The sequence below is a fragment of the Myotis myotis genome, unplaced genomic scaffold, assembly GCF_014108235.1.
Source record: "Myotis myotis isolate mMyoMyo1 unplaced genomic scaffold, mMyoMyo1.p scaffold_m19_p_1, whole genome shotgun sequence".
Classification (NCBI taxonomy): Eukaryota; Metazoa; Chordata; class Mammalia; order Chiroptera; family Vespertilionidae; genus Myotis; species Myotis myotis.
The window spans coordinates 205870213-205894885 of NW_023416313.1; the positions used below are offsets into that span (position 1 = coordinate 205870213).

Consider the following 24673-nt stretch of genomic DNA (forward strand, 5'->3'; position numbering starts at 1 on the left):
GTTAACTGTCTGTATCTCACATCTCCATGACAAACAAGAAGTTATTATTTGGAGTCAGGCACGAGGCTAAACTCCCACAGATTCAGGGAGACCGGGTGTTCACATTTCAGAGATGGCTCCAAGGCCCCCCAGAAAATCAGTCCTGGGATATAAAATTGTCAGAAGGCTTATTCAGCTTTTTAAAATATTTATATACATCTCAAAAACAGAGAAAAGGGATTTATATTACAAGTTTTCTAAAGAAATATTTCAGCATCAGAGAAATATTTTTTAAATCTGTTTTTAGATTTGTATTTGTCCTTACAAATAGCATGGCTATGGAAGTACCCTTATGAACTAGGGGCTGAGGTTTGTTTAAAGGCTCTTATGTGGTACCTGCTAGACCTTTATAAAATAAAATTCAGGCCAGAGTCTACCCATGACTGTACTGCTCAAAAGAAATTACAAAATACTTTTTGTCACTCGAATAACTCCAGTTCCTCTCTACTTTTATAGATTTAATTGCTTCCCCCCCCCCCCCCAGTCTCACTTCTTAATCCTAAAAACCACTAAAGGGCCACCATAATCCAGAAGGGCAAAGATGTATCCTGTCCAGTTCCCCACACCTGAATGAATAGTCAAAGGAATACACTTCTTTTTTTTTCTACTGAGAGAAGGAACAGTGCCTCAAATTAGCATTCACACAGAATGTTAATATTTAGTGATGAGCCCTAGCCAGTTTGGCTCAGTGGATAGAGCATCAACCTGTGGACTGAAAGGTCCCAGGTTCGATTCCAGAAAAGGGCACATGCCGGGGTTACGGGCTTGGTCCCCAGTGTGGGGCATGTAGGAGGCAGGCAATCAATGATTCTCTATCATCATTGATGTTTCTATCACTCTCTCCCTCTCCCTTCCTCTCTGAAATCAATAAAAATACATTTTAAAAACATATATATTTAGTGATGAGCCTGATTTTCCTTAAATTGGACTAACATTTTTATCTCAAATCATTCAATACCATTGAATTTGCCTAAGTCATAATTATGAAGAAAAGAAAAGTGTGAATGATTAAGGTAGGGCCATGGTGGTTTACTTATGGAGCGAATGGCTTTGTTCAAAAGCACTTTAGCAGTTGGCACACAAGGTTTTGTTCCTCTTTCTCCACTTAGTGGTCACTGCTGCTCTTTCCTGCTGTGTTATAATTGGCATAAAGTATTTACAACATAAAGGAAATAAACTTGCACTATAGAAATAAGGTCTCTATTTTACAAAAGTACTTTTAGCCACTTAATAAAAATGCCAGCTATTTAAAAAAATGTTTGTATGGTTAAAAATGCTTTAAATGGGAATAGCTTTTTAAATAAGATAGTACCAAGTCACATATAGCTAAAATAAGCATGAAATGAGTCACAGTTAAGTTGTTTACCACACATTTTTCTTCTCTATCTAAAATGGTAGGAAAGTGAAGCTGTATCATTTGTCAGCTATATACCACTACAGGAAAAGAAGCTAATAATGACATTATACCTTCTTAAATTCAGCTTTTAGAAGAGAGATAATTTGTATTAGCAAGGCTCTCATGGGGAAGCAGCTTACTTAAGTGTGTTGGGTTATGTAGTTTCACAGATACACACATATACCAATGTAAAGGACCTCTCATTTTAATCTATATTATAAAGAGCCATCAGTACCATTTTCTAATTCCTGATTGCCTAACTTTTGCAAACAGTCCCATGAGTCCCCACTGTCAGTTGTGATGATCTGAATATGACCATTGTAGTGAGAGAAAGAATCCTGAGTCCTGAGGTATCTTCTCTTATTAGAACAGACAGTTTCTGGAAACCATTGGCTGTTGTTCTTTGGTAAAGGAGAGGCCAAATTCATTACAGTAGAAATGGATAATGTGGTCCTGGAGACTAGTACAGGTTAAGAGCTTCCTGGTAAAGGGAGTTTCCCTGAGTTGCACAGAAGCCAGATCAAACCAGGGTAGAGGCCTGGGTGGGAAAAACAAAAAACAAAACAACTGTTACCTTTAGGTCTGCTCAAAACAAATGATTTAGCTGTACACATTTCCTTTAAAGAATGTTTTGTGCCCTGACAAATGGGGGCTCCATTGGTTGGAGCACCACCCTGTGTGGGAAGCAACCAATGGATGTTTCTCCTCTCTCTCTCTTTCTCTCCCCCCGCCCTTTAATTTAAAAAAAAACACGTGTTCCTCCACTTGGAAATAAGGTTCTTCATTTTTCTATATCAAACTAATTCAAATTCACAATTAAATAAAAAAATTCAGCTGAAACTACCCAATATGTAGATTTAATTGTACTTACATACATTTCTCTAAGTGCATCTTGGGAGGAATTCATAGTTAGAGAATGATTATGATAGTGACATTGACATCCTTTTCAGTGTATTTTTCTTGAATTTAGAAAGAGACTACATCAAAGGATCATGAACATTAGGAATGAAAAATATTTCAAATATCCTCTTTTAAAAAAAAGGCATCCTCTTCAACTCTTTAGGGAAAGAGTAGAAGTTAGCATGCCCATTAATATCCTGCAGTTTACCAAATGATAAAAATCACATTTCAAATTGGTAGGAAAAGGATTGGCTACTCTATCGTGTTAAGACAACTGGCTTTCAAAAATGAATAAAAACCCTAAGTTTATTAAAGACTTAAATATTTAAAAAATAAAATCCTAGAAGAAGATTTAGAACATTTTGGGATAAAGAAGGTCTTTATAAGTATGACTTGAAACCATAAAGAAGTAACTTGAAAATTTTGACTGTAAAAATTAGAAGCTCTGTACAGCAAAAGATACCAAAAAGAATATGAAAAATATTTCTAACTAGTGGCCCGGTGCATGAATTTGTGCACGGGTGGGGTCCCTCAGGGTGGCCTGCAGGGATAAAGCTGACACCTAGGGTCCAATGCTGCCTGCAGCTCCTACCTGCTGCTCCCACTCATCCTGGCCCCACTGTGCCTGCCACAGGTTGTGCCCAATCAGTCTCGATCAGGAGAGGCTCGTGCTGCCACAGCAGCGTTCGCCAGCCATGAGCCCTGTGTCTGGCACCCTCCCAAGGGGAGTAGCCTGTGGGATTGGGCTGAAACCAGCTCTCCTACATCCCCCAAGGGGTCCTGAATTGTGAGAGGGCGCAGGCCAGGCTGAGGGACCCCACCGGTGCACGATCGGGCCAGGGAGGGACCACGGAAGGGCTCCAGGATGTGTCCAGCCCATCTGGCTCAGTCCCGATCAGCCAGACCCCAGCAGCAAGCTAACCTACTGGTCAGAGGATCTGCCTCCTGGTGGTCAGTGCACGTCATAGTGACTGGTCGACTGTCTGCCCCCTCATGGTCAGTGTACATCATAGCAAGTGGTTGAGCAGCCTTAGCATATCATTAGCATATTACACTTAGATTGGTTGTTCAGTTGTTCTGCCGTTCAGTCTATTTGCATATTACCCTTTTATTATATAGGATACTTAAAACATATCCCTATTGAAAACCCCTGTAAAACAATAAATAAAAAGTAAACAATCCAAATAAAAAATAGTCCAAGAACATAAAATGATGAGAGAGAACACAAGAGCAATGAGTTTGGAAGCTGGAAAGAATATGGACAATAACATGAGCCAAGGCACAGTCCATTTACCCACAAAAGACTCAGGTTTCAGAGAAAGGATGAATTCAAAAATTAGAGGTACCCTGGGCCTCTCTCTCAATAGTAACTCTAACGACTGAAAGACAATGGAGCAATGCCTTCAAACTTCTGAGGGAAAATTATTTCTAAGCTAGAATTCTATGCCTGGCTATGTTCCCAATAAAAATATTAGGTTAGAATAAAAACATTTTCAGACATAGTCTCTAACAATTACTTCCAAGGCATCCTTTCCTAAGGAAGCCCCTGGAGGAGGACCTGATCCCCAATGAAGGAGTAAGCCATGCCAGAGGAAGAGAGATCCAGAACAAGATCCACAATAAGAGAGCCGTGGAGGGATTTCCAGGAAAATGGGGGAGGGAAATCCCGAAACTGGAAGTGTAAGGCAGGCCATTGGTGATTGATTAGAATACAAAAGAGGGAAGAATCAAGGATTACTTCCAGAGGTCTGGCTTGAACAACTGGTGAAGAAGCTTGTAACTAGATAAGAAATCCAGGAAGAGCAGGTCTGCTTTGGACACACCAAGTCTGAGTGGAGACAGATAATGTGAACTACCTGGGCATGAAACAGACACAGGGGTCCTCAAACTTTTTAAACAGGGGGCCAGTTCACTGTCCCTCAGACTGTGGGAGGGCCAGACTATAATTTTAAAAAAAACTATGAACAAATTCCTATGCACACTGCACATATCTTATTTTGAAGTAAAAAAACAAAATGGGAACAAATACAATATTTGTATTTGCATGTGGCCGTGGGCCGTAGTTTGAGGACCCCTGGTAGAGATATAGGCTTGGTGGTGTCCCTGTAAAGTTGGCAACCTAAGTTCCCAAAGTGGAAAAAGATCACCCAGAAACCAAGTGTAGAAAGAAAAGGAAGGCCTATGACCGAGCCCTGAAAACTCCCAGATTTAAGGATGGGGCAGAAGAGAAGCTGGCCAAGGAGGGGCCGGAAAGACAGAAAGAAAATGAGGAGAACTGGAGGGTATCAGGAAAGCCAAAAGAGGAGATTGCACCAAAAAGAATGGCGTTTCAATAGTCAAGGAAGAAGAGGATTTAAATGTGTCCAGTGAATTTAGTGACAAGAGGCAATTGTAATAAGAGCAGCATTTTTTCCCATTAGATTATCAAAGGTTAAACAGATTGATCTTAAAGTTATGAAGCCATAGGAAATGGCACTCTCTTACACTATCGGTGGAAATAAAAATAAGCACCATGTTTTCGATAAGCAATTTACAAATGCCCACAAACAAAACACAGGGTGTCCCTCCAAGATGTATACACACTTTACAGCTGATAGCTCAATTAATGTTTCTTTCTTTTAACCCACTGGAATTAATAATTATTCAAAGTGTGTATACATTTTTTGGGACACACTATATATATATATATATATATATATATATCATCTCAAACCCAGAAATATTACTCTAACTATTCATCCAACAGAAATACTGATGCAAGTATGCAAAACAAGTACAAGAATGTTCAATGTAGTCCTTGATGTCAAATTTGGGGCAGGGAGGACTTCAACACCATCAAGAGGAAATAGGATAAATAAATTCAAATGTATTAATGGATGCCTATGCAGTTGCTCATACATGAAACAAATATGATTGTATCCATGACATAGTAAGTGAAAATGCAGTACGTATAGTTCCCATGTTTCTAAAATGTGTATATTGATATAGATGTCCACACTTAAATATAATGAAAAGAAATCTAAAATCCATTAGATGTAAAGTTTATGAAATGGTACTTGGGAAGCAAAGGAAGGCTTTCCTTCTTCTACTAGCCGGGTTTTTTACAAGAATGTATTCTTTAAGTTTTCAAAGATAACATAAAAGGGGAAGAACAAAGTGCCTGCTAAGACAACAGTGTGGGAGGAATTAGAACAGCCAGCCGCCATACCTTACCTTCTCTGAGTCAGGCCCTTGGCATAGACCTGGCTGACAAAGTCTTGTAATTGGAGTTTTGGGCACGATTCTTTACGTTCCCCACAGTCATTGGTGTGCACAGAGAGGAACAGCTCATTTATAAGCTGCAGTGTTAGTGGGTGGGGCAAGTCCTTTGCTGTGCAGGTGTTCAAGGCTGCGTAGAACACTCCTTCCAACCACTTGATATTGAGGATTATCCCGCCTACAAATCAATGACAAAGGAAAGACCAGTTAGCGCCACCAAAAACGTTTGCAGGGACCCTAGGACCAACCTAGACAGTGAATAACCACCTTTTTTCAAAGACAAGTTAGTCATATGAACCTCAAGATAAGCAAACACTCCCCCTCCCTGGCCAAGAGCCCTGCTTGTGACCTTGATAACACATCCTGTTGATCCTGCCACGGTAGGACAAGTATGACTAATGTGGACATTTTTTAAAATATATGTTCTTATTGATTTTAGAGAGGAAGGGAGAGGGAGAGAAACATCAATGATGAGAATCATTGATTGGCTGCCTTCTGCAGGCCCCACACTGGGGATGGAACCTGCAACTTTGGCATGTGCCTTGACCAGGAATTGAACCATGACCTCCTAGCTCATAGGTCAATGCTCAACCACTAAGCCACCTCAGCTGGGCTAATGTGGACATTTCTAATGGCAAAAGCATCTCTAGGAATTTCTACATCAGACTTTACCAATTAAGAAGGAGCTAGGGAAAAGATTAGAGCAGGGAAAAACCCCTTAATCCCAGCCCAGCCAGTGTGGCCCAGTTGGTTGGAGCATCATCCCATGTTCAAAGGGTTGCAGGTTTGAGTCCCAGTCAGGGCACATACCTGGGTTGTGGTTCCAAACCAGGTTGGGGTGCACGTGAGAGCAACCAGTCTATGTTCTCTCTGTCATCTCTTTCTCTCTCTCCTCTCAAATCAATACGCACATCCTCAGGTGAGGATAAAAGAAAAGCACAAAAAAACCCATTTAGTCTCAGACAGTACATCCTCCTGTTTAAATAGACTCTCCCCTCAGGTTGTTTCCAGTTCATTCTTAAAGGATCCAAATATTCAGACTTCTCAGCTTTCCCTAATTAGGACCGTTGTTTTTTTTTTGGTGTTTTTGTTTTTGTTTTTTTTGCCACCAAAGTTGTTCCTGTATAAAACCTAAATAGCTGAGAATGCATCTAGCTATACAGTACTCCCCAACCCCCCCCCCCCCCCCCCACACACACACACACACACACACGCTTGGATCTAATAAGATAGTAACAGGCCAGGAGGAAAGTAATTTTTAAAAGAGTGCCAAAACTAGGGTGAGCCATTACCAGCAGGGTTGTAGGGGCAGGTAGCCTGAAGAATCTCAGGATCTTGGAGAGCAGCTGTGATTTCCCTGTTGGACTGCCAGATATTAGCAAAACCTTCAACACATTGATAGTGAGGCCGCAAGATACTGGTGTGGTCCAGCAGCCTTTTCAACCTGAAAGTAAAGCCACAAAGTCAGGGAGTGCAGGCCAGGACTAGAATAAACCACATGATCCACAGGGTTAACAGCCAACAGATATCCCCACCTCCACTCCCCAGCCCCCCACAGCACAGGTGCGGGTCAGTGCTGAGGACACTACCTAGTTGGATTGTTTAGCCATCTGCCTAACAAACACTCACTGAATGTTATCACTTGCCTGGCACTGGCCTAGACACTAGGAGTAGAAAAATAACACCTGACATGCTCTCGAACACTCTTCATCCTGTGGACTGGTGGTTTCCCCTCTCACTGATGCACAAGGGGAACATGAGCCAACTGCAAGCAGTGGGAGGCAATGCTGTATTGCAGTTGCAACCTTTTGCACATCAAAGAAAATGACCCACCCCCAGGGGCGGTTTGCAGAGACATGGGGAAAGACACAATTAGAAAGCCTGGCTGGGCCCTGACAGGTTTGGCTCAGTGGATAGAGCGTCGGCCTGCAGACTCAAGGGTCCCAGGTTCGATTCCGGTCAAGGGTATGTACCTTGGTTGCGGGCACATCCCCAGTGGGGGTTGTGCAGGAGGCAGCTGATCGGTGTTTCTCTCTCATCGATGTTTCTAACTCTCTATTCTTCTCCCTTCCTCTCTGTAAAAAATCAATAAAATATATATTTAAAAAAAAGAAAAAAAGAAAGCCTGGCTGGGCCCTGCAGGTGAAGCGGTTTCCACCTTACTCCTGGGAATGACCACCTCCCACAGGTAGGAGCTGGGTGGAGGTGGGAGCAGAAGCCAGGGCGGAGGACAACAGAGCAGGTCTGCCAGTTCTGGGCTCCCCCTAGCAAGGTACCTGGGTATTGGGATGGCAGCTACAAAGCTGTACACAATGCTGTCTTTTTTAAAGCTGGTGTTTATTTCTGCGCAGATATTAGGCAGCTGAGATGGCAGGCAGCAGAGGAATATCACATCGGCCCAGCCCACCAGATAGGCATTATGGTAAAAGCACCGGACCCCCAGGTTCTGCAACTCCTCTGGGAGGGATAGAAGACAGAAAAATCACAGTACAGAGGAGAGTTGGGCCTGAACATCAACTGTAGGGAGAGGAAGACAATTATTTTATCTCAACTCTTGTCACATAAATCAGAAGAGATGTGCTCATGTCATCTAGGAGCCATGCAGCAATGCCCTGCCCCCTGCTAGCAGCGCTGGCAGCCACAGCGGCAGCATTTGAGATTATGAGACAATTTCTCAAATGCTTACCTCAAATGCTGGAGGTTTTCAGACGCCTTCTGCTCCAATTTACTGAAGGTTTATTATGTGTCAGATAATACACAAAGTACTTTATATGTATTATCGAAGGAAGTTCTCATAAGGACCTTATGAGGCAGAAACTAGTATTTTTTAATACTTCTTGATTTTAGAGAAGCATCGATGTGTAAGAGAAACATTGATTAGCTGTCTCTCACATGTACCCTGAACAGGGATCGAGCCCACAACCCGGGCATGTGCCCTAACTGGGATTTGAACTGTGACTTTTCAGTGGACAGGACCATGGTCAGCCAACAGCCACACCAGCCAGGGTAAGTCAGAGACTAGTATTATTCATATATTATAGATGAGGAAACTGAGTCTTCAAGAAGTTATATAACTGGGCTAAAATTACACAGCTAACTGGCTTGAGTTAGTAGGAAAGACTAAGAGAATGGAAGAGTCTAGGGCAGAAGCTGGGAAGATTTGGGGGAAATAAGCTTACAGTTTCTATAAAGGATACACAATTTAATGTTAAGATATTTATAAATGTAGAGATAAATGTGATAAATCATGTAGTTGTATAAAAACACCCCTTGGTATTTGATCATTAGGTTGTCCTTATATGTATTTTCAAAAGTAAAAGCATAAAGTCACACATGGTCCTATGTTTTAAATGGTATTGAAAAGAGAGTATTAAAGCCCTAGCTGGTTTGGCTGAGTAGATAGAGTGTCGGCCTGTGGATTGAAGGGTCCCAGGTTCGATTCCAGCCAAGGGCACATGCCTGGGTTTTGGGTTCAGTTCCCAGTGGGGGGTGTGCAGGAGGCAGCCAATCAATGATTCTCTCTCATCATTGATGTTTCTATCTCTCTCTCCCTCTCCCTTCCTCTCTGAAATCAATAAAAATATATTTTTAAAAAAGAAAAGAGAGCATTAGACACTGGAGAGGTCACTCCTTATCTCAACCAGCAAGAATACATGATAAATCTGATGCTGAGATCATTGCGGTACTCAGGTGCTTCCAGGTAGTAAGTTTAGAAAACAGGCACCTCCCTTCTTCTATGTTCTCAAAAGTACATAGAGGCTGATGCTGAGCATGTTGAATTCTTGCTTTCTTACTCAATAGACAGTGATATTCTAAAACTGTAACTTTATCCTATGTAATAAAAGGCTAATATGAAATCAACTGAATGGCGGAACGACTGGTCGCTATGACGAGAACTGACCACCAGGAGGCAGACACTCAATGTAGGAGCTGCCCCCTGATGGTCAGTGCGCTGCCACAGGGGGAATGCTGCTTAGCCAGAAGCTGGGCTCACAGCTGGTGAGCGCAGTAGCGGTGGCAGGAGCCTCTCCTGCCTCCACAGTAGCACTAAGGATGTCTGACTGACGGACATCCCCTGAGGGCTCCCAGACTGCAAGAGGGCACAGGCCAGGTTGAGGGACCCCTCTCTGAGTGTGCAAATTTTGTGCACCAGGCCTCTAGTTATTTTTTTTTAATTTTTATTGATTTCAGAGAGGGAGGGAAAGGGAGAGAGAGAGAGAAACATCAATGATGAAAGAGAATCACTGATCGGCTGCCGCTTGCACACCCCCTACTGGGGATCAAGCCCGCAACCCAGGCATGTGCCCTTGGCCAGAACCGAACCTGGGACCCTTCAGTCCTCAGGCTGACGCTCTATCCACTGAGCCAAGCCAGCCAGGGCAGGCCTCTAGTTATTAATAAACATATCGCTTCCAAAAAATATATGTAGTTTGTTGAAATACCATACATACTAGTCCTATCGATGAGATTTTTCAAAATTTGCCTTGAGTGATAAAATGTTAAGATTTCCTTAATTAGAAAGAACATTTACAAATAAGAAAAAAGCAGGCATACCAACAGAAAAACTGGACCAAAAGAACTCAAAAAAGACAAAAATAGCAATAAACATATAAAAATATCCAACTATTCTAGCGGTCAGTAAAAGACATATTAAAATAAGAAAAATTTTAAAGGCATAGTAAAATAGTGATAAAAAAAAATAAAAGAGGCTCAGGCCCTGGCTGGGTAGCTCAGTTGGTTAGAGTGTCAACCCCATACACCAAGATTATGGATTCAATCCCCAGTCAGGACACATACAAGAATCAACCAATAAATGCATAAGTAAGTGGAATAACAACAAGAGGCTCAGAATTGAAAAAAAAAAATGTAGTGAAATGGGTGTTCTTACACAACACTGGTGAAAGTTTATATCTGAACAACCTTTTTTGGAAGTCAATTTGAAAAAAATGTATTAGAAGTTACTTTAAAAATATTCCTACCATATGACCCACCATTTCACTCCCAAGTATGTACCAAAGAAAAATTAAAACATTTTTCCACACTAGTATTTGTACACAAATATTCATAGCAGCTTTATTTGTAATAGTCCCAAACTGGAAACAACTGGAATGTCCATCAACAAAAGACTAGATGAACTGGAATATTAACACAATGAAATACTACTCAGAAATAAAAAGACTATCAATACATGAAACAAACTATATCTTAAAGTAATTATACAAAGTGAAAGAAATCAGACCAAGCAACAGTACAAACTATATGATTCCATTTGTGTAATGTTTTAGAATATGCAAATAATTGATGATGACAGAAATCAGATCAGTGGTTTCCTAGGTAGGGGACTGCAGAGAGGTAGAGAGATAGGAATTACAAGGAAACTTTGGGGGATGATGGGTAAGTTCATTCTGTGTTGATGGTTTCAAATACACACCTGTGCAAAACATCAAATTGTACACTTTAAAATGTGTAGTTTATGGTGATGTAAGAAATGTTCAGTTTACTATATGCAAATTATCCTATATAATAAAAGCCTAATATGCTAAGTGCCCAGCCATTCATTCAACCAGTTGCTATGACACATGCTGACCACCAAGGGGCAGACTCTCTGACCGGTAGGTTAGCTTGCTGCTGGGGTCTGGCTGATCAGGACTGGGTGAGACAGGCCGAACATGCCCTGAAGCCCTCCCACGGTCCCTCTCCGGCCCCGATCGTGCACTGGTGGGGTTCCTCGGCCTGGCCTGCACCCTCTCGCAATCCAGGACCCCTTGGGGGATGTCGGAGAGCTTTTTTTGGTCCAATCCCTGCAGGCTTGGCTTCTAGTATTTTAATAAAGCTGTACCTCTTCTTTGACCTAGTAATTTTACTTTTAAAAACATGTACAAGGAAATCCAATAAGCCACAGTTACATAAATTATCATACAACCATACTTTGTAATACCATACAACTTTAAAATCATGATTTTGAAGAATGTTAACTAAAATAAGAATATGCTTATATTAAGTGAAAAAGCAGAATACAAATAACTTTGTACAGTCTCAATTCCTGATCTAATCTAATCTAATCAGAGAAGAAAACAGGAAGTAATATCCCTGGTAAGGGGATTATAGGTAGTTATTATTTATTTTCCTGTAGAGTAACTTTCAAAATTTTATAAAATAAGCATATAATATTTTACATTTATAGAAATTATTTAAGCATAATTTACATACAGTGCAACATGCAGGTCTAAAGTATACAGTTTGGCCCTGGCCAGTTTGCCTCTGTGGTTATAGTGTCAGCTCACAAACCAAAGTGTCTCAGGTTCGATTCCTGGTAAGGGCACTTGCCTTGGTTGCAGGTTCCCCAGTCCTGGTAGGGGTGTGTGTGGGAAGCAACCAATCGATGTCTCTCTCTCTCTCTTTCTCTCTCTCTCTCTCTCTCTCTCTCTCTCTCCTTCTCCTTCTACTCTCTCTAGAACTCAGCGGGGATAATATCCACAGGTAAGGAGAAAGAAAAAGAGAGAAAGAGAGAGAGAGAGATAGAGAGAGAGAGAGAGAGAGAGAGAGAGAAAGAAAATACAGTTTGATCACTTTTGTCATATGCATACACCCATGTAACTCACTCCTCTTTCAAGATCTACAAAAGGATGGGGAACATCCAGCCCACTGCCCATATAAGGCCCAAAAAATCATTTGGTCTGGCCCTGCCAAGGCATTAGGGGTGAGTTAATTAAATGTTTGACCAAATAGAACAGGCTTATTTTTAAGTTGATAATGTTGTATGGCCCGAGAATGGTATTATAAATATCCAAATGGCCCTTGGCAGAAGAAAGGTTCCCCACCCTGAACTAGAACATTTCCATCTCCTCAGAAAGTCCCCTCAGGCCTCTTCTCAGTCAGTCTCCCCAGAAGCAACCATTCTGATTTCTATCGCCAGAGTGGATGGAATCAATAGAGAATAATTTTAAAAATTCAGGAAATGTTATTTATAAAAATACAAGGCCACATGTTTGGAACTGGTTAACACACACCAGACTCTAACTGGTCCAGTTAGATTTGAACTCTTATTTTTATTAAGTTTTTATTGATTTCAGAGAGGTGGGAGAGGGAGAGAAGGATAGAAACATCAAAGATGAGAAACATTGATTGTCTGCCTCCTACAGGCCCCCTACTGGGGATCAAGTCTACAACCCGGGCATGTGCCCTGACAGGGAATCAAATCCTGACCTCCTGGTTCATAGGTTGATGCTTAACCACTGAGCACACTAGCCGGGCTCAACTCTATTTGGAAAGCTCTGCATCAAAGATCCAGAAAGATATCTCATCACCAAGGGCACAAGGAAGAGAGATGGTTATAAAACATTTTAGTGGAGAAGAAAATTGTTTTTAGGAACAAGTTAAAAACAATCTTTCTAGCTCTTCTCAGACTAGAAAGCTGAGAACTCAGCATGCTGCACATGAGGATTCCCCTTTCATCAACAGCCTGGTCAACACCTCTAGGGCACACCAAGCCCCCTTTCTACCGTATACTACTCCTCACCCAGGGCCTCTGGCCTCCGAGTGGAGATCCACAGCCTCTCAGGAGGGATGGGGACAAGATCAAGCAGTACTTGAGCCAGTTGCTTCCCAAGGTGGCCGCCTCCAATGATGCCCACCTTTAACTCATCTTTAGGAACAGTGGCATGCGATCCAATGGAGCGATATCTGGACATCTGCCACTTACGTATTGATTCTCTGGAAAATGAACACACAGATACATGCATAAATCCACACTCACCCTGGCGCTCTTCTTGCCTGTCAACCTCTGATATTCCCTGCTCTGACTTCCTCAGATGGCAGCCTGGGGCACCTTAAGGAGGCGAGAGAAGCACTTGTGCTGCATCACTAGGGAATGAAATGTGCTCCCTGAGTGAATTTTCCAGAAAGTAAAACATACCCCTTCAAAGGACCAACACTGGTTTAAAACTTTTTTTTTTTTTTTTCCTGCCGCAGGTTTATTTGTACAAACAGCACAGGAGGACACCAGCACCACACAGACAGCAGCCCAGGGGGCCCACCAGTCCTTCCGTCCTCAGGCAGACAGAGGCCTCTACTGTGGAGCCTTCGTGGGGGGCTGGGCACCTTTGGGAGCGGGAGCCTGAGCCCCTTTGGGAGCCTGAGCTGCAGCCGCACCCGCAGCCTGGGGCTTGGTTTCCGCCTTGGCCTTGGCCTTTGGCCGGCAGAGCCTGAGCCCCTTGGCAATGCGGGCACGAACACGTTTCCCAAGCTTGAGGTGAGAGATGTAGGCAAGTCGACTGAGTTTGTGGCTGCAGCCCTTTAGGATATTGGGCCTGGGCTCCTTGGGCTTGACCAGGGCCTTGATGGCCTCAGCGCGTGCACTCATGAGCTTGGTGTTGTTGGCCTGCATCTTCTTCAGGCCCTTCTTGTTGTGCTTCTTGGCAAAGCGCATGTTCCTTAGGAACTTGGGGTCTACCTCCTTAAGAGATTCGTATCTTTGTGACCGGGGTTTCTTGATGCCGTTTCTGTGCCATTTTCGTGACTGGTTGTGCATGGTGTGGTTCTTGGACTTGGCCATCTCTGCACAGAAGCCCGCGGCCGGTTTAAAACATTTTTAAGTGAACTTTTTCTTGGTGAAATGTGTGGTAGGAATAGTGGATTTTCATGTCTATTGTTCCTGTTTTCATGGGAATGCCTCTGGTTTTACCCCACTGAATAAGATGCCAGGTTTTGAGCTGGTGATGCATATTTATAATCACATTAAAGTATTTATCATTGTTGCTTGAGTGCTTTAAACACGAGGTCTGAATGTTAAACCATTTTTTGACTCAGGACCATCGTTGTGAGCAGCCACTGTTGTACATCATCCGGGAACATGGGCCTGTTCTTGTTTTCTGTGCAGACAGCAGTCAATTTCCATTGCCACCAGGGCGAGCGCACCCGTCTCTGCCACACACCTATTCTTTCTAGTTTGCTGTTTCAGTTCCGCACAGATCCAGGAAACCAGGTAACTTAGTTTTTTTCAAACCTATGATTTATAGAAGAAAATGGTTTATCATGAGGGAAAACAGACCTGAGAAACTGAGTGAGGGTCAAGGACTGGAGCCCTCTCTGTCCAGAGGCTCACTTCACTTACTGTTGGTTCTGGATGTATTTCCTTGGCCCAAGATAAACCGTCTGACCTCAGAAATCAGCAGGCATTGTTTTATGTTGTTACATGACAGCCTTATATTTGTTCTGTATTTAGTTTTTGAAAAATTAAAGCTCAAAAAAATAAAAGAATAAAAATCAGCTCTCTCGGCCACTGGAGCTTACCGTTGCATCGGTGAGTGTGGCAGGGGAGCCAAACCTAGGTTTGAAATGAATGACTCTTTGCTTTTGCATCGGACTCGCTGGCTCCCTGTGGGTTCTTGGGAATCATGAAATCTGGGCACAACATTTGGGGGCTCGTCCGGGATTCCCAAGACCATCGAGGGACCCCCGATCCGAAGAGTCTGACTGACCGCGGTATGTGTGTGTCGTTGTATGTTCTGTTCGGTGTGAGCTCGTTTCTGGAATCTGTAATTGCCTGAGGGGTCTAGGTGGACGCGCTGTGAACGACCACAGGCAGGGGAGAGTTGGAAGACGTTCCGCTCCCCAGGAGGGATGGATATGCCCCTCACCCCAGGAGGGATGGATATGCCCCTCACGAGGGATGGATATGCCCCTCGCGGATTTGAGACGAGGCGGGTCGCTCCTGCCGGTTTGGCGTGAGGCCAACGTCTAGCTTTCGAGTTTGGCTTCCATGGAGTTGGAAGCCTGTATTTTCAGGCCCTGTTTAGTGTTCTGTGTTTGTACTGGACGGATGTTATGGGATGGACTCAGACTGCTCCTTTGGGTATTGTGATTGATCATTTCAAGGAGATTGGGGGAGGCTTTAGAGCTCCCTCAGGAGTTGGGAAGTTGTTAGGAATTGAATGGATTGTTTAAAGTCTGAATGAATGTCTGGTGAAAGTGTGGGAGTGTGGAGGGAGGGGGATTGCCCTCCCCCCTCCTTTGTGTGGCGGTCGGGCGGCCGCCTGAGTGAGGGTCTGTGGAAACAGGTCACCCCCTCCCCAAGTAAACGCGTCTGGGATTTCTGTGCACGTGTTAGGAGAAAAGCTGGCTTAAAACTAATGTGCGCACCGTCCGTTTTCGGATAGGGTTTTGGGCTAGCGTATTTAATTTGCTACCTAAGATTTTAAAAAGTTCTGCAATATAATGTTGGCCGTCTATCTTTTAGGGGTTTTGGTTTGCTCTTCCCTTGTTTATTGTAAGAATGAGGAAATCATCTTTTCTGTCAGAGAACAGTTTAGACTGCCACAATGTTGAGCTGCCTGACTTGGCAGCCGCCATGTTGGCCGCATGGCATGCCGTGCCCCTGGGGGCCGCCATCTTGGAACAGTAAAGGCCCCTCCCTCTGACTTAGTTAATCACAAAAGGAATGTCTGCTCACTAAGGCAGGATGGGATTTCAGGGGTGGAGTTTTAGGCGGAGTTTTACTAAGGAAATGCAGATGGGGCAGAAAGTGTGCCTGCCTCCCAGATTTATTTAATACTAAATTAGCAATCATGGTCTTAATATAATTTTAGTGGTATGATAGACCAATGTTTTGAGCAGTTGGCTTTATAAGGGCCGACAATAGAGCTTGTATTTCTTAAAGGGCTTGTAGATAGAGAATTGAAAAGCTTTTACAAATTCATAAATGCATCCAGGATTTTTGTGCACATGTAAAAGAAAAGGCCAGTTTAAAAATGAGTGCGCATAGTTTTGAGCTGAACTTGACCTTTTGCTGTGTACAGAATAAAAACCCGAGACTGTTTTGGCCTTAATAGTTATGGGTTTGCTTCTTGAATTCCCCAGCACGAAAATTGTGACCATTTTGAAATTTAGCAGCTATGCCAGGATAGCAGTAACCCAATTTCTAAAGTAAAGTACAATTATTTCAGGTAGAAACTGTGGTTTAAAAGTTCTAGCTACCTGGAAAGCATGGCCTTGGTATGATGGGAGGAAAAAGAAATGTTAAATGGATGGTAGACCAGTGAGCTGGGACTGGTCACTGATGGTGGATTGTGAAAAGGGCTGGACGTGGCCTAACTTCTCCTTCCTTGGTACCCCTGAAACGTCTGAGGGTACTTCTGGCCTTGGTTTTCCAATGTGTTAAATCTGTCGATTTTGTTGTTTCGCTGAAATCCTCTTGAAGGACATTGAATGGTTCTTTCCTTCCTCTTTAACTTTTGGGGGATTGTGTGAATGGATTACTGATGTAGATTATCAAGAATCTCTAAGGGACTTGTCCTGTATCTGGAGGAATGGCTTCTAGATGGTATTCACCATCTCTGGGACTTCCGGAGGGAAGTCAAAGCTCGGACTGGCTAAGGGTTCGAATCTGGCCTATCTTTTAAAAAGGTAGAAAAGAAGCATTCCTAAGCAGTTTTCTACTGCCTCTGTTCAGGGACTTGTTCTGTATCTCGACACAACTGAAACTGATTTGTTGGTATTTTGTGGTATAAATGTGGCATGTACCTCAAAGTTCTTAATGGGGAATGTATCTAGTTATCGTGTCTATTTAGTCTTGATTTCCTTGTTCAATATGAGTACCGTTTCTATCTGGATGAGACATAGGTCAAGAATCCTGTCCTGGGATGTGGGAAAGGGAGGCCCCCACATCTGTTCCTGTCAGGCCCCCATCAGGGGACTTGGGCGGTGTTCCTGTTATCTGCTCAAGATCCCAAGACTGTAAAGGTACTTGTTCACTGAAAGGGTGTAAGTGTAAATATTTATTTGATGTTTGTATGTCTACTTGGGTATAATTATTTGTTCATGTAAGTGTGGAAGTCTGTGGGAAAAAAAGTCACACGCTTGCCCCAAGAGCGCTTGCTCTCTGTCAGAGGTGGAATCAGCCCGCCTAACTAGTAAACATCTCTGTCTGTTTGTTTGCTGGGAACTTTGATTTGCTATGTGATATTCAGTGCTGGGTTGGGATTTTGGAATTCTGGGGTAGGTTTAAAAGGTATTTGTGGCTTTTCTAGTCTGATTGGGACATTTAAGGGTGGGGCTCACAGTTCCTCAGGGCAGAGATTCCATGGGTCCTTCCCCCTGCCTGTGCTGAATTAAATAATACAGGCCAGTGTCACTTGGCTTGCTGGTTAAAGGAAGACAATGGGCCTTAGAATCTGTAAAGGTGAGCGGGAATGAAGCTGGTCAAATGTACTGCAAGGGTTTGGTACCTGTTGCTGCTAGCAAAGGAGGGGCTGATACCCACTTCTAACGCACTCCCTTGAATGAGGCCTGGTTGCTGCTCTGCCACAAAGGGAAATGATAGAAAGGCCAAAAAAAAAGCAGATGGCTGTAGCTGATAAACAGCGTTACCTAGAAGCCATCAGGACTTTGAAGTTCTCCAAGAGAGGAGGAATCTGACTCGGAGACTGGTGAGGACTGGGTGGCTTTTCTTTAACAATCTCTTTCCTTGAGAGGGCTCCAGAGGGTGCACGAGGACATTTGGCCGCGCCTCCGCGCCATCTATGAGACCAGCCCAACCCCAACTCCTCATCAGCACAGACCAGGAGATTGGGTCTACGTCAGAAGGCACTGCCGGGAGACCCTAGGGCCACGTTGGAAGGGTCCCTACATTGTGGTGCTGACGACCCCCACCACTCTCAAGGTAGACGGCATCGCGACCTGGGTCCATCCGGAAAGACTTCATCACCAAATGGAGCATCGATCAAGATCAACGCAACCCGCTCAAGCTCAAGCTACGGCGTGCTCGACCTGCCTGATGCCGATTCCATCCCTGTGTGGAACATCTAAACAACTTTTATTAGTGGAAACATTATTTTGCTACAAAATGAATTCAGCATCTTAATTGAAACCAGCATCTGTGTGGTTCTGATTCATCTGCTATGGTTTATGAAGCTTCAGATCTAAGGAGTACAGGGTCTTCTGCGATGACAATATGACTAATAGTAAAGGAAGATCTGTTACTAATAAAACAAGTGGTGGTCCAAGCAGTGGAGGAGGTTTCGTAGACTGGACTTTAAGCTTACATACAGTTCAATCTGATAAGTTTTTAAACTTATTGTTGAGTATGGTTCCAGTAATTTACCAGAAGAACCCGGAAGACAGGCACAAAAAAGCGAACGGCATTTGGCAAGAGGGGTTATCAGCTGTGGCACAGACGTTTGGTACCAGATCTGAGCCACACGTGGAGTATCACAGGGTCCCGGAGCCGTCTTTCCATGGCAATAATGGGCACACGCCATCAAGCTATAGCCCAAAGTACGACGACTATGCCAACTACAATTACTGTGACGGAGGGGAGGCCTCCGAAACGACCGCCATGCTGCAAGCTGAGGAAAGGCCCAGTGACGGCGAGGAAGATGTCATCGTGGAAGCAAACCCAAAGCTGCCGAAGGAATCCAGCGGCATCATGGCCCTGCAGATCCTCGTGCCATTTCTGCTAGCTGGCTTTGGAACCGTCTCTGCCGGCATGGTTTTGGATATAGTCCAGCACTGGGAGGTGTTCAAAAAAGTAACCGAAGTTTTCATTTTAGTTCCTGCACTACTTGGTCTCAAAGGGAACTTGGAAATGACATTGGCATCTAGATTATCCACTGCAGTAAATATTGGGAAGATGGATTCACCCATTGAAAAGTGGAACCTAATAATTGGCAACTTGGCTTTAAAACAGGTTCAAGCAACAGTCGTCGGTTTTCTAGCAGCCGTGGCGGCAGTTATATTGGGCTGGATCCCAGAGGGGAAATACTACCTTGATCACTCCATACTGTTGTGCTCTAGCAGCGTAGCAACTGCCTTCATTGCCTCTCTTCTGCAGGGAATAATCATGGTTGGGGTTATCGTTGGTTCAAAGAAGACTGGTATAAATCCTGATAATGTTGCCACACCCATTGCTGCTAGTTTTGGTGACCTTATAACGCTTGCCATATTGGCTTGGATAAGCCAGGGTTTGTACTCCTGTCTTGAGAATTATTACTACATTTCTCCATTGGTTGGTGTCTTTTTCTTGGCTCTAACTCCTATCTGGATTATAGTAGCAGCCAAACATCCAGCCACCAGGACAGTGCTCCACTCGGGCTGGGAGCCTGTCATAACAGCTATGGTTATAAGTAGCATTGGAGGCCTTATTCTGGACACAACTGTATCTGATCCAAACTTGGTTGGAATTGTTGTTTACACACCAGTTATTAATGGGATTGGTGGTAATTTGGTGGCCATTCAGGCGAGCAGGATTTCTACGTACCTCCACTTGCATAGCATTCCAGGAGAGCTGCCCGATGAACGCAAAGGCTGTTACTACCCATTTAGAACTTTCTTTGGTTCAGGAGTAAATCATAAGTCTGCTCAAGTTCTGCTGCTTTTAGTAATTCCCGGACATTTAATTTTCCTCTACACGATTCATCTGATGAAAAGTGGTCACACTTCGCTAACTGTAATCTTCGTAGTAGTATTTTTATTTGCTGCTGTGTTACAGGTATTTACCTTGCTGTGGATCGCTGACTGGATGGTCCGTCACTTCTGGAGGAAGGGAAAGGACCCGGACAGCTTCTCCATCCCCTACCTAACGGCACTGGGGGACCTTCTTGGGACAGCGTTGTTAGCCTTAAGTTTTCATTTTCTTTGGCTTATTGGAGATCGAGATGGAGATGTTGGAGACTAATTAATCCTACAAACTGCTCTCAAGGTACCGAGAAGGAAAACGCAAGATAACCGCCAATGGCTTTTTCAGAAATCATAAATCAGTCGTTTGACTTCAGTCAGGGCACTCTGCACTTGGCCCTGATTCCATTAAATGGCCTTAACGTTTTTTAAAGGAATTTGTGTCGAACCAGAATGAACAGTATTTATGCTAATTTCACACAGACGTAGAATCAAGCTCAATCTCCGAAGTTAATGAAGTAGGAAAGCCTATAGGATGTTTACAGTGAATCATTTTAAAACCACAGACACAGCAGAAATGTACTTGATTATTGTTTAACCTATAATGCCAGTTTAGGGGAGAGTTCTAGTTTAACCTCTCTTGTCTCACGGATGTGTGGTGCCTACCGCATACCATCCATAGAATGAAAGGGGCCCAACCACGCTTTTCAATAGTTTTTAACTATTCCTGCCTCTCTGCTAGATGAGGAACAATTTGCCAATTACTTACTCCTCACCTGACCTAAATAGGTTCTGCTGAGCATAAGATAAATGGACTTTGACCTGCTGCTATGAATTTCCCTGTGCCAATGCTAATTCAATTTCATCTCTGCAAGTCCTTGGCAGGCTGCCCTTGAAACACAGAATGACCTTGAGAGATCTTTCATGAAAGCAGTGGGTCATTTTTGATCATTGATTTGTTGAAAGAATGTCGATCTTGTTCAAAAGACTTAATAGTTAAGAACAGGAAATAATCCAAGCTGCATTTGTGGAGACGAGAAAGTGTGTGTGTGTGTGTGTGTGTGTGTGTGTGTGTGTGTGTGTGTGAGAGAGAGAGAGAGAGAGAGAGAGAGAGAGAGAGAAATTTTTGATGGAGAACTGATCTTGGCTTGTTATTATCAAAGATCATAGTGCTGTTAGAATGTTAGCATTATATAGTTATTCTTAAATACGCTTTATTGACATACTTTTGTCATTTGGTCCAAAAATTTTGTTACTGTCCTGAATGTAGTATTTCTTACCTACATGATAATTGTTTCTTATTAAAAACCACTGTGCCATTTAAAAAAAAAAAAAAAAAAAAAAAAAGAATAAAAATCAAAGTTCTGGAGTTTCCATATAAGCATCACAAGCCACATTCTATTTAAAGCTTCTCTCTTGGCTGACAGGAGAGCATTTTCTCTCAGTGCCTGACCCTTCCAAATATAAAATCCTTCCTGGAAGTTTCACATATCAGTTTCTCCCCACTCATCTTGAATTAAACAATAGGTTTATGCTTCTTATCAGTCAACAAATCAGCAAACTCCTTGAGCAGCCTGCCTCCTTGGGTATATGCTGTATCTATAACAAGTTCATTTCAGGTCTAGTTCCATCAACAAGGAGTTAATCTAATTTCAATGCAAGTAGACTGAGAAGTAGACTGGGGAGCGGGTGCTTTCAAATACACCAAGAGTAACCCTAGAGTTACAGAACCCGAGAGCTTAGACCTAGGTACCTGGCCCTCACATGACTTCTATTTAAGTGTCTGAAGCCAGATTGTACAAAGATAGCAGAAGCCAGGACTGGTCTGAGAGCTTCTCTGTAAATCAGTGTTCCTGGTTTCAAACAAGTCATCTGGTCATAGGGACCCTGGAGTCTAAAATGGCTTTCCTATGAGGGAGCATTCCACTATTAGCCCCATAAAAGGAACTCATGCCATCTTCATGGGATGACAAGTCATTGGTCATCTCCATGAGTGAATGAATGAATGGAGGGATGAATGAATTTATTATTTAATCAATCCACCCACTGAAAGGAAATCACCACTGATCCATGCTTTAAGACAGAACCACAGCCAAGGGACCTCAGTGTGCATTTCTCTGGTGTTTTCAGACCAGGAATAATAGATGGGTTGGAAAAGTTAGGAAGACACCAAAGTTATGCTCCAATATAAAAAGTTAAAGCCATTTGGCGTCTTTGCAGTGAGATTCTTCTCCATCTGTCTGACCCTGGAGACCTTGCTTACCTCATATTATGGAGAACCTTGCAGAAGAAGGTTGCGTGGGCACAGGCCTCGATCATCCGCCCCTGATAACGACCCTGCAAATACAGCCAGCAGCGGTCTTCCTCTTCAATCCCATATTCAAACTGCATGGACGTAAGGTCCTTTAGCATGTCCATCTCTAAGCCGACGGATCAATTTGGCTCCCTATCCTGGAAGAAGAGGGAGTCTATGAAGGATGGTGTGTGTGTGCCCAAGTCCTAAGTTCTCATGGCGGTGGGCTTCAGCCCCTCTCCTCCAGGTCCTGAACTCACAGCTCTCATCCACTTCTGTTTCAGCGTGAGAAGTCCTAAGCACTGACTGCCCGTTAATCGAGAATACCTGGATTCATGAAAAACCTGAACAAAAATCCAGAGCGATGTTCCTCCATAGGCACTTCTCTCAGCAGATGCATTAGCATTAGCAATGGGGCTCACAGGTGCCTTTGGGGTAAGACTTTCTCCTTCCCATTCCCTCCTGTTTTAGAAACAGGACTGAACACTTAAACCATATGTCATAGAAAGTCTTCCCATTTCACTAAACCTTGTGTTCCCCCACAGAATAGAAAAGAGCCCAAACGAAATACCATGCTCTCTGGTCTAGTTCAGGGACATCTAGATTTTAGAAAAGGAAGCCAAAGAAGTGTAAGCCCATTTACATAGACCTCTCACCAACCCAACCTAGGAGGATATGGCTCTGCTCCTCATTACTCTGGTCCTCAGGGTAAGAACTACATTTCCAGGGAGAACTACCCAAGAAAAATTGCCATTATGACTCCTTAGTTACCAAATTACTTGCCTTGGAGTCTTAAAGGGGCCAGCCTCACCTAGAGGTTTTCCTCATCTGCAACACGAGGACATGAATTCCTTTCACTACTTCTAGAAGTTCTACACCAGGGCTACGGGTCCTGCTTTTCGCAACAGAATGTTCTAGAAGTCCTTTGTTCTGGACTTCTAGATTTTTTTGTAGACTAGGCTACCATACAGGTCTTAGCACTACTCAGAGTTATTTTTCAAATCCTTCTTTTTATTTTCAAGAAATCAATGAATAAGGTAAGTTCTGGGAATGTAATGTACATCATGGTGACTATAGTTAATAATACTGTATTGTATACTTGAAGTTTGCTAAGAGTAGATCTTAAAGTGTGTTCACCACATAAAAGGTAACTATGAGATGATGGGTATGTTAATTAACTTGATATTGTAGTAATCATTTCACAATATCAAATTATGTTGTATACCTTAAATATATGTAACTTTTGACAATTATACCTCAAGAAAGCTGGGAAAAATCAATGATATTCCAAACTCTATTATATAACAATATTGATATTGAGACCAGAATTTAAAACTACTCATCTCTAATCTGCATTTAAAGTAAAAAATCATTATTGAGGTGATATTCACGTAACCTGGACATTTAAAAGTGAACAATTTCAGTACATTCACAATATTGTGCACCCTCTACCCCTCTCTAGTCCCAAAACATTTTCATCTCCCGCACAAAGGAAACCCTGTACCTATCAGGGAGTTACTCCCTACTCGACCCTCTCATCGGCCCCTGCCACCCACCAATCTGCTTTTTGTCTATGGATTGACCTTTTCTGGATATTTCCCATGAATGGAATCACAATAGGGGACCTCCTGTACCTGGCTTCTCTAATCCTTTTTATAGGAGGGCTGTTATATTACTCTCCCGACCTCTTTAAAAGCAAAATCTCCAGCACTTTGAAGTAGAGTGTGGAAGTTCTCATCAAGTCCAAGAAACACTTCCTTAGACCAAAACAGTGGGTAAGTCATCCTTACTTTGCGAGTGATTTTTCCTGCTCCAAAGGAAAGAGAACTCCAGACGTCCAGCTCCTCATGACCACCGCCGCACAGGTTAACTTGTACAAGCCCGGAGGCCAGAGCCCTCTTTCCCCTCATCTCAAAATGGGAAGCCAGTGGTTGTGGCTTTGTAACACGTCAAGGGGGCTAGGTGACCTACATTTTCCAGACTTTCCATCTCCGTACATTTCCCGTTAGATGTGCCACAGGAGAGATTTCTGGGCAAGGTCCGGAAGGCGGAAGTGAAGTAGTGGTCAGTTTGTGGTGATGCCTGTGAGGGAGGGGCAGGCATTTTGGTGTCTGCTGGGGACCCACTTGGTGATGGGGCAGCAGTTGGGCCTGCAACTGCTACCTTCCCCTGGATCCCCCTGCACTTTTCACACACCCGGCCGGGGCTGTTTTCAGCTCGGTGACAAAGGCCACCAGTGAGCTTTTGCAGGACCCCCACTTCATCAAAAGTGAGAGCTGACTCGGGTTCCAGTCCAGCCCAGTGGGCTCCAGCTTGTCCTTGCTCGCCCCTCACTGTATTCCCATCCCTCCTTCCCCACTGCCTGCCACATGGATTCCCAGCTCTACCACCAGCCA

General features: G+C 43.4%; 3 protein-coding genes across 3 annotated transcripts; 1 reads left to right on the forward strand and 2 right to left on the reverse strand.

Moving 5' to 3' along the window:
- Positions 1–813: 813 nt before the first annotated feature.
- NOXRED1 (NADP dependent oxidoreductase domain containing 1) lies at positions 814–24597 on the reverse strand. Its single transcript, XM_036314092.1, has 7 exons — positions 24068–24597; positions 22248–22435; positions 13113–13306; positions 7870–8050; positions 6886–7037; positions 5549–5771; positions 814–1973 (listed from the first exon to the last, which is right to left on the reverse strand). Exons 2-7 carry the CDS (start codon positions 22400–22402, stop codon positions 1799–1801), a joined length of 1080 nt encoding a protein of 359 aa, XP_036169985.1. The 5' UTR covers positions 22403–22435; positions 24068–24597; the 3' UTR covers positions 814–1798.
- Positions 13539–14172, reverse strand: LOC118658595 (60S ribosomal protein L29-like). The gene has a single exon (XM_036314080.1). It carries the CDS (start codon positions 14145–14147, stop codon positions 13662–13664), a length of 486 nt encoding a protein of 161 aa, XP_036169973.1. The 5' UTR covers positions 14148–14172; the 3' UTR covers positions 13539–13661.
- LOC118658584 (solute carrier family 41 member 2-like) lies at positions 18338–21031 on the forward strand. Its single transcript, XM_036314075.1, has 2 exons — positions 18338–19205; positions 19278–21031. Exons 1-2 carry the CDS (start codon positions 18543–18545, stop codon positions 20262–20264), a joined length of 1650 nt encoding a protein of 549 aa, XP_036169968.1. The 5' UTR covers positions 18338–18542; the 3' UTR covers positions 20265–21031.
- Positions 24598–24673: the final 76 nt, after the last annotated feature.

Excerpts from the sequence above, each read along its gene's own strand:
- LOC118658595 (XM_036314080.1), bottom strand. The coding sequence starts at position 14,147 with ATGGCCAAGTCCAAGAACCACACCATGCACAACCAGTCACGAAAATGG.
- LOC118658584 (XM_036314075.1), top strand. The coding sequence starts at position 18,543 with ATGACTAATAGTAAAGGAAGATCTGTTACTAATAAAACAAGTGGTGGT. Across the intron at positions 19,206-19,277 it reads CATCTAGATTATCCACTGCA|GTTCAAGCAACAGTCGTCGG; the intron begins GTAAATATTGGG and ends GCTTTAAAACAG.
- NOXRED1 (XM_036314092.1), bottom strand. The coding sequence starts at position 22,402 with ATGGACATGCTAAAGGACCTTACGTCCATGCAGTTTGAATATGGGATT. Across the intron at positions 7,038-7,869 it reads GCTGCCATCCCAATACCCAG|GTTGAAAAGGCTGCTGGACC; the intron begins GTACCTTGCTAG and ends CTTTACTTTCAG. Across the intron at positions 1,974-5,548 it reads AAGGGCCTGACTCAGAGAAG|GCCTCTACCCTGGTTTGATC; the intron begins GTAAGGTATGGC and ends TTTCCCACCCAG.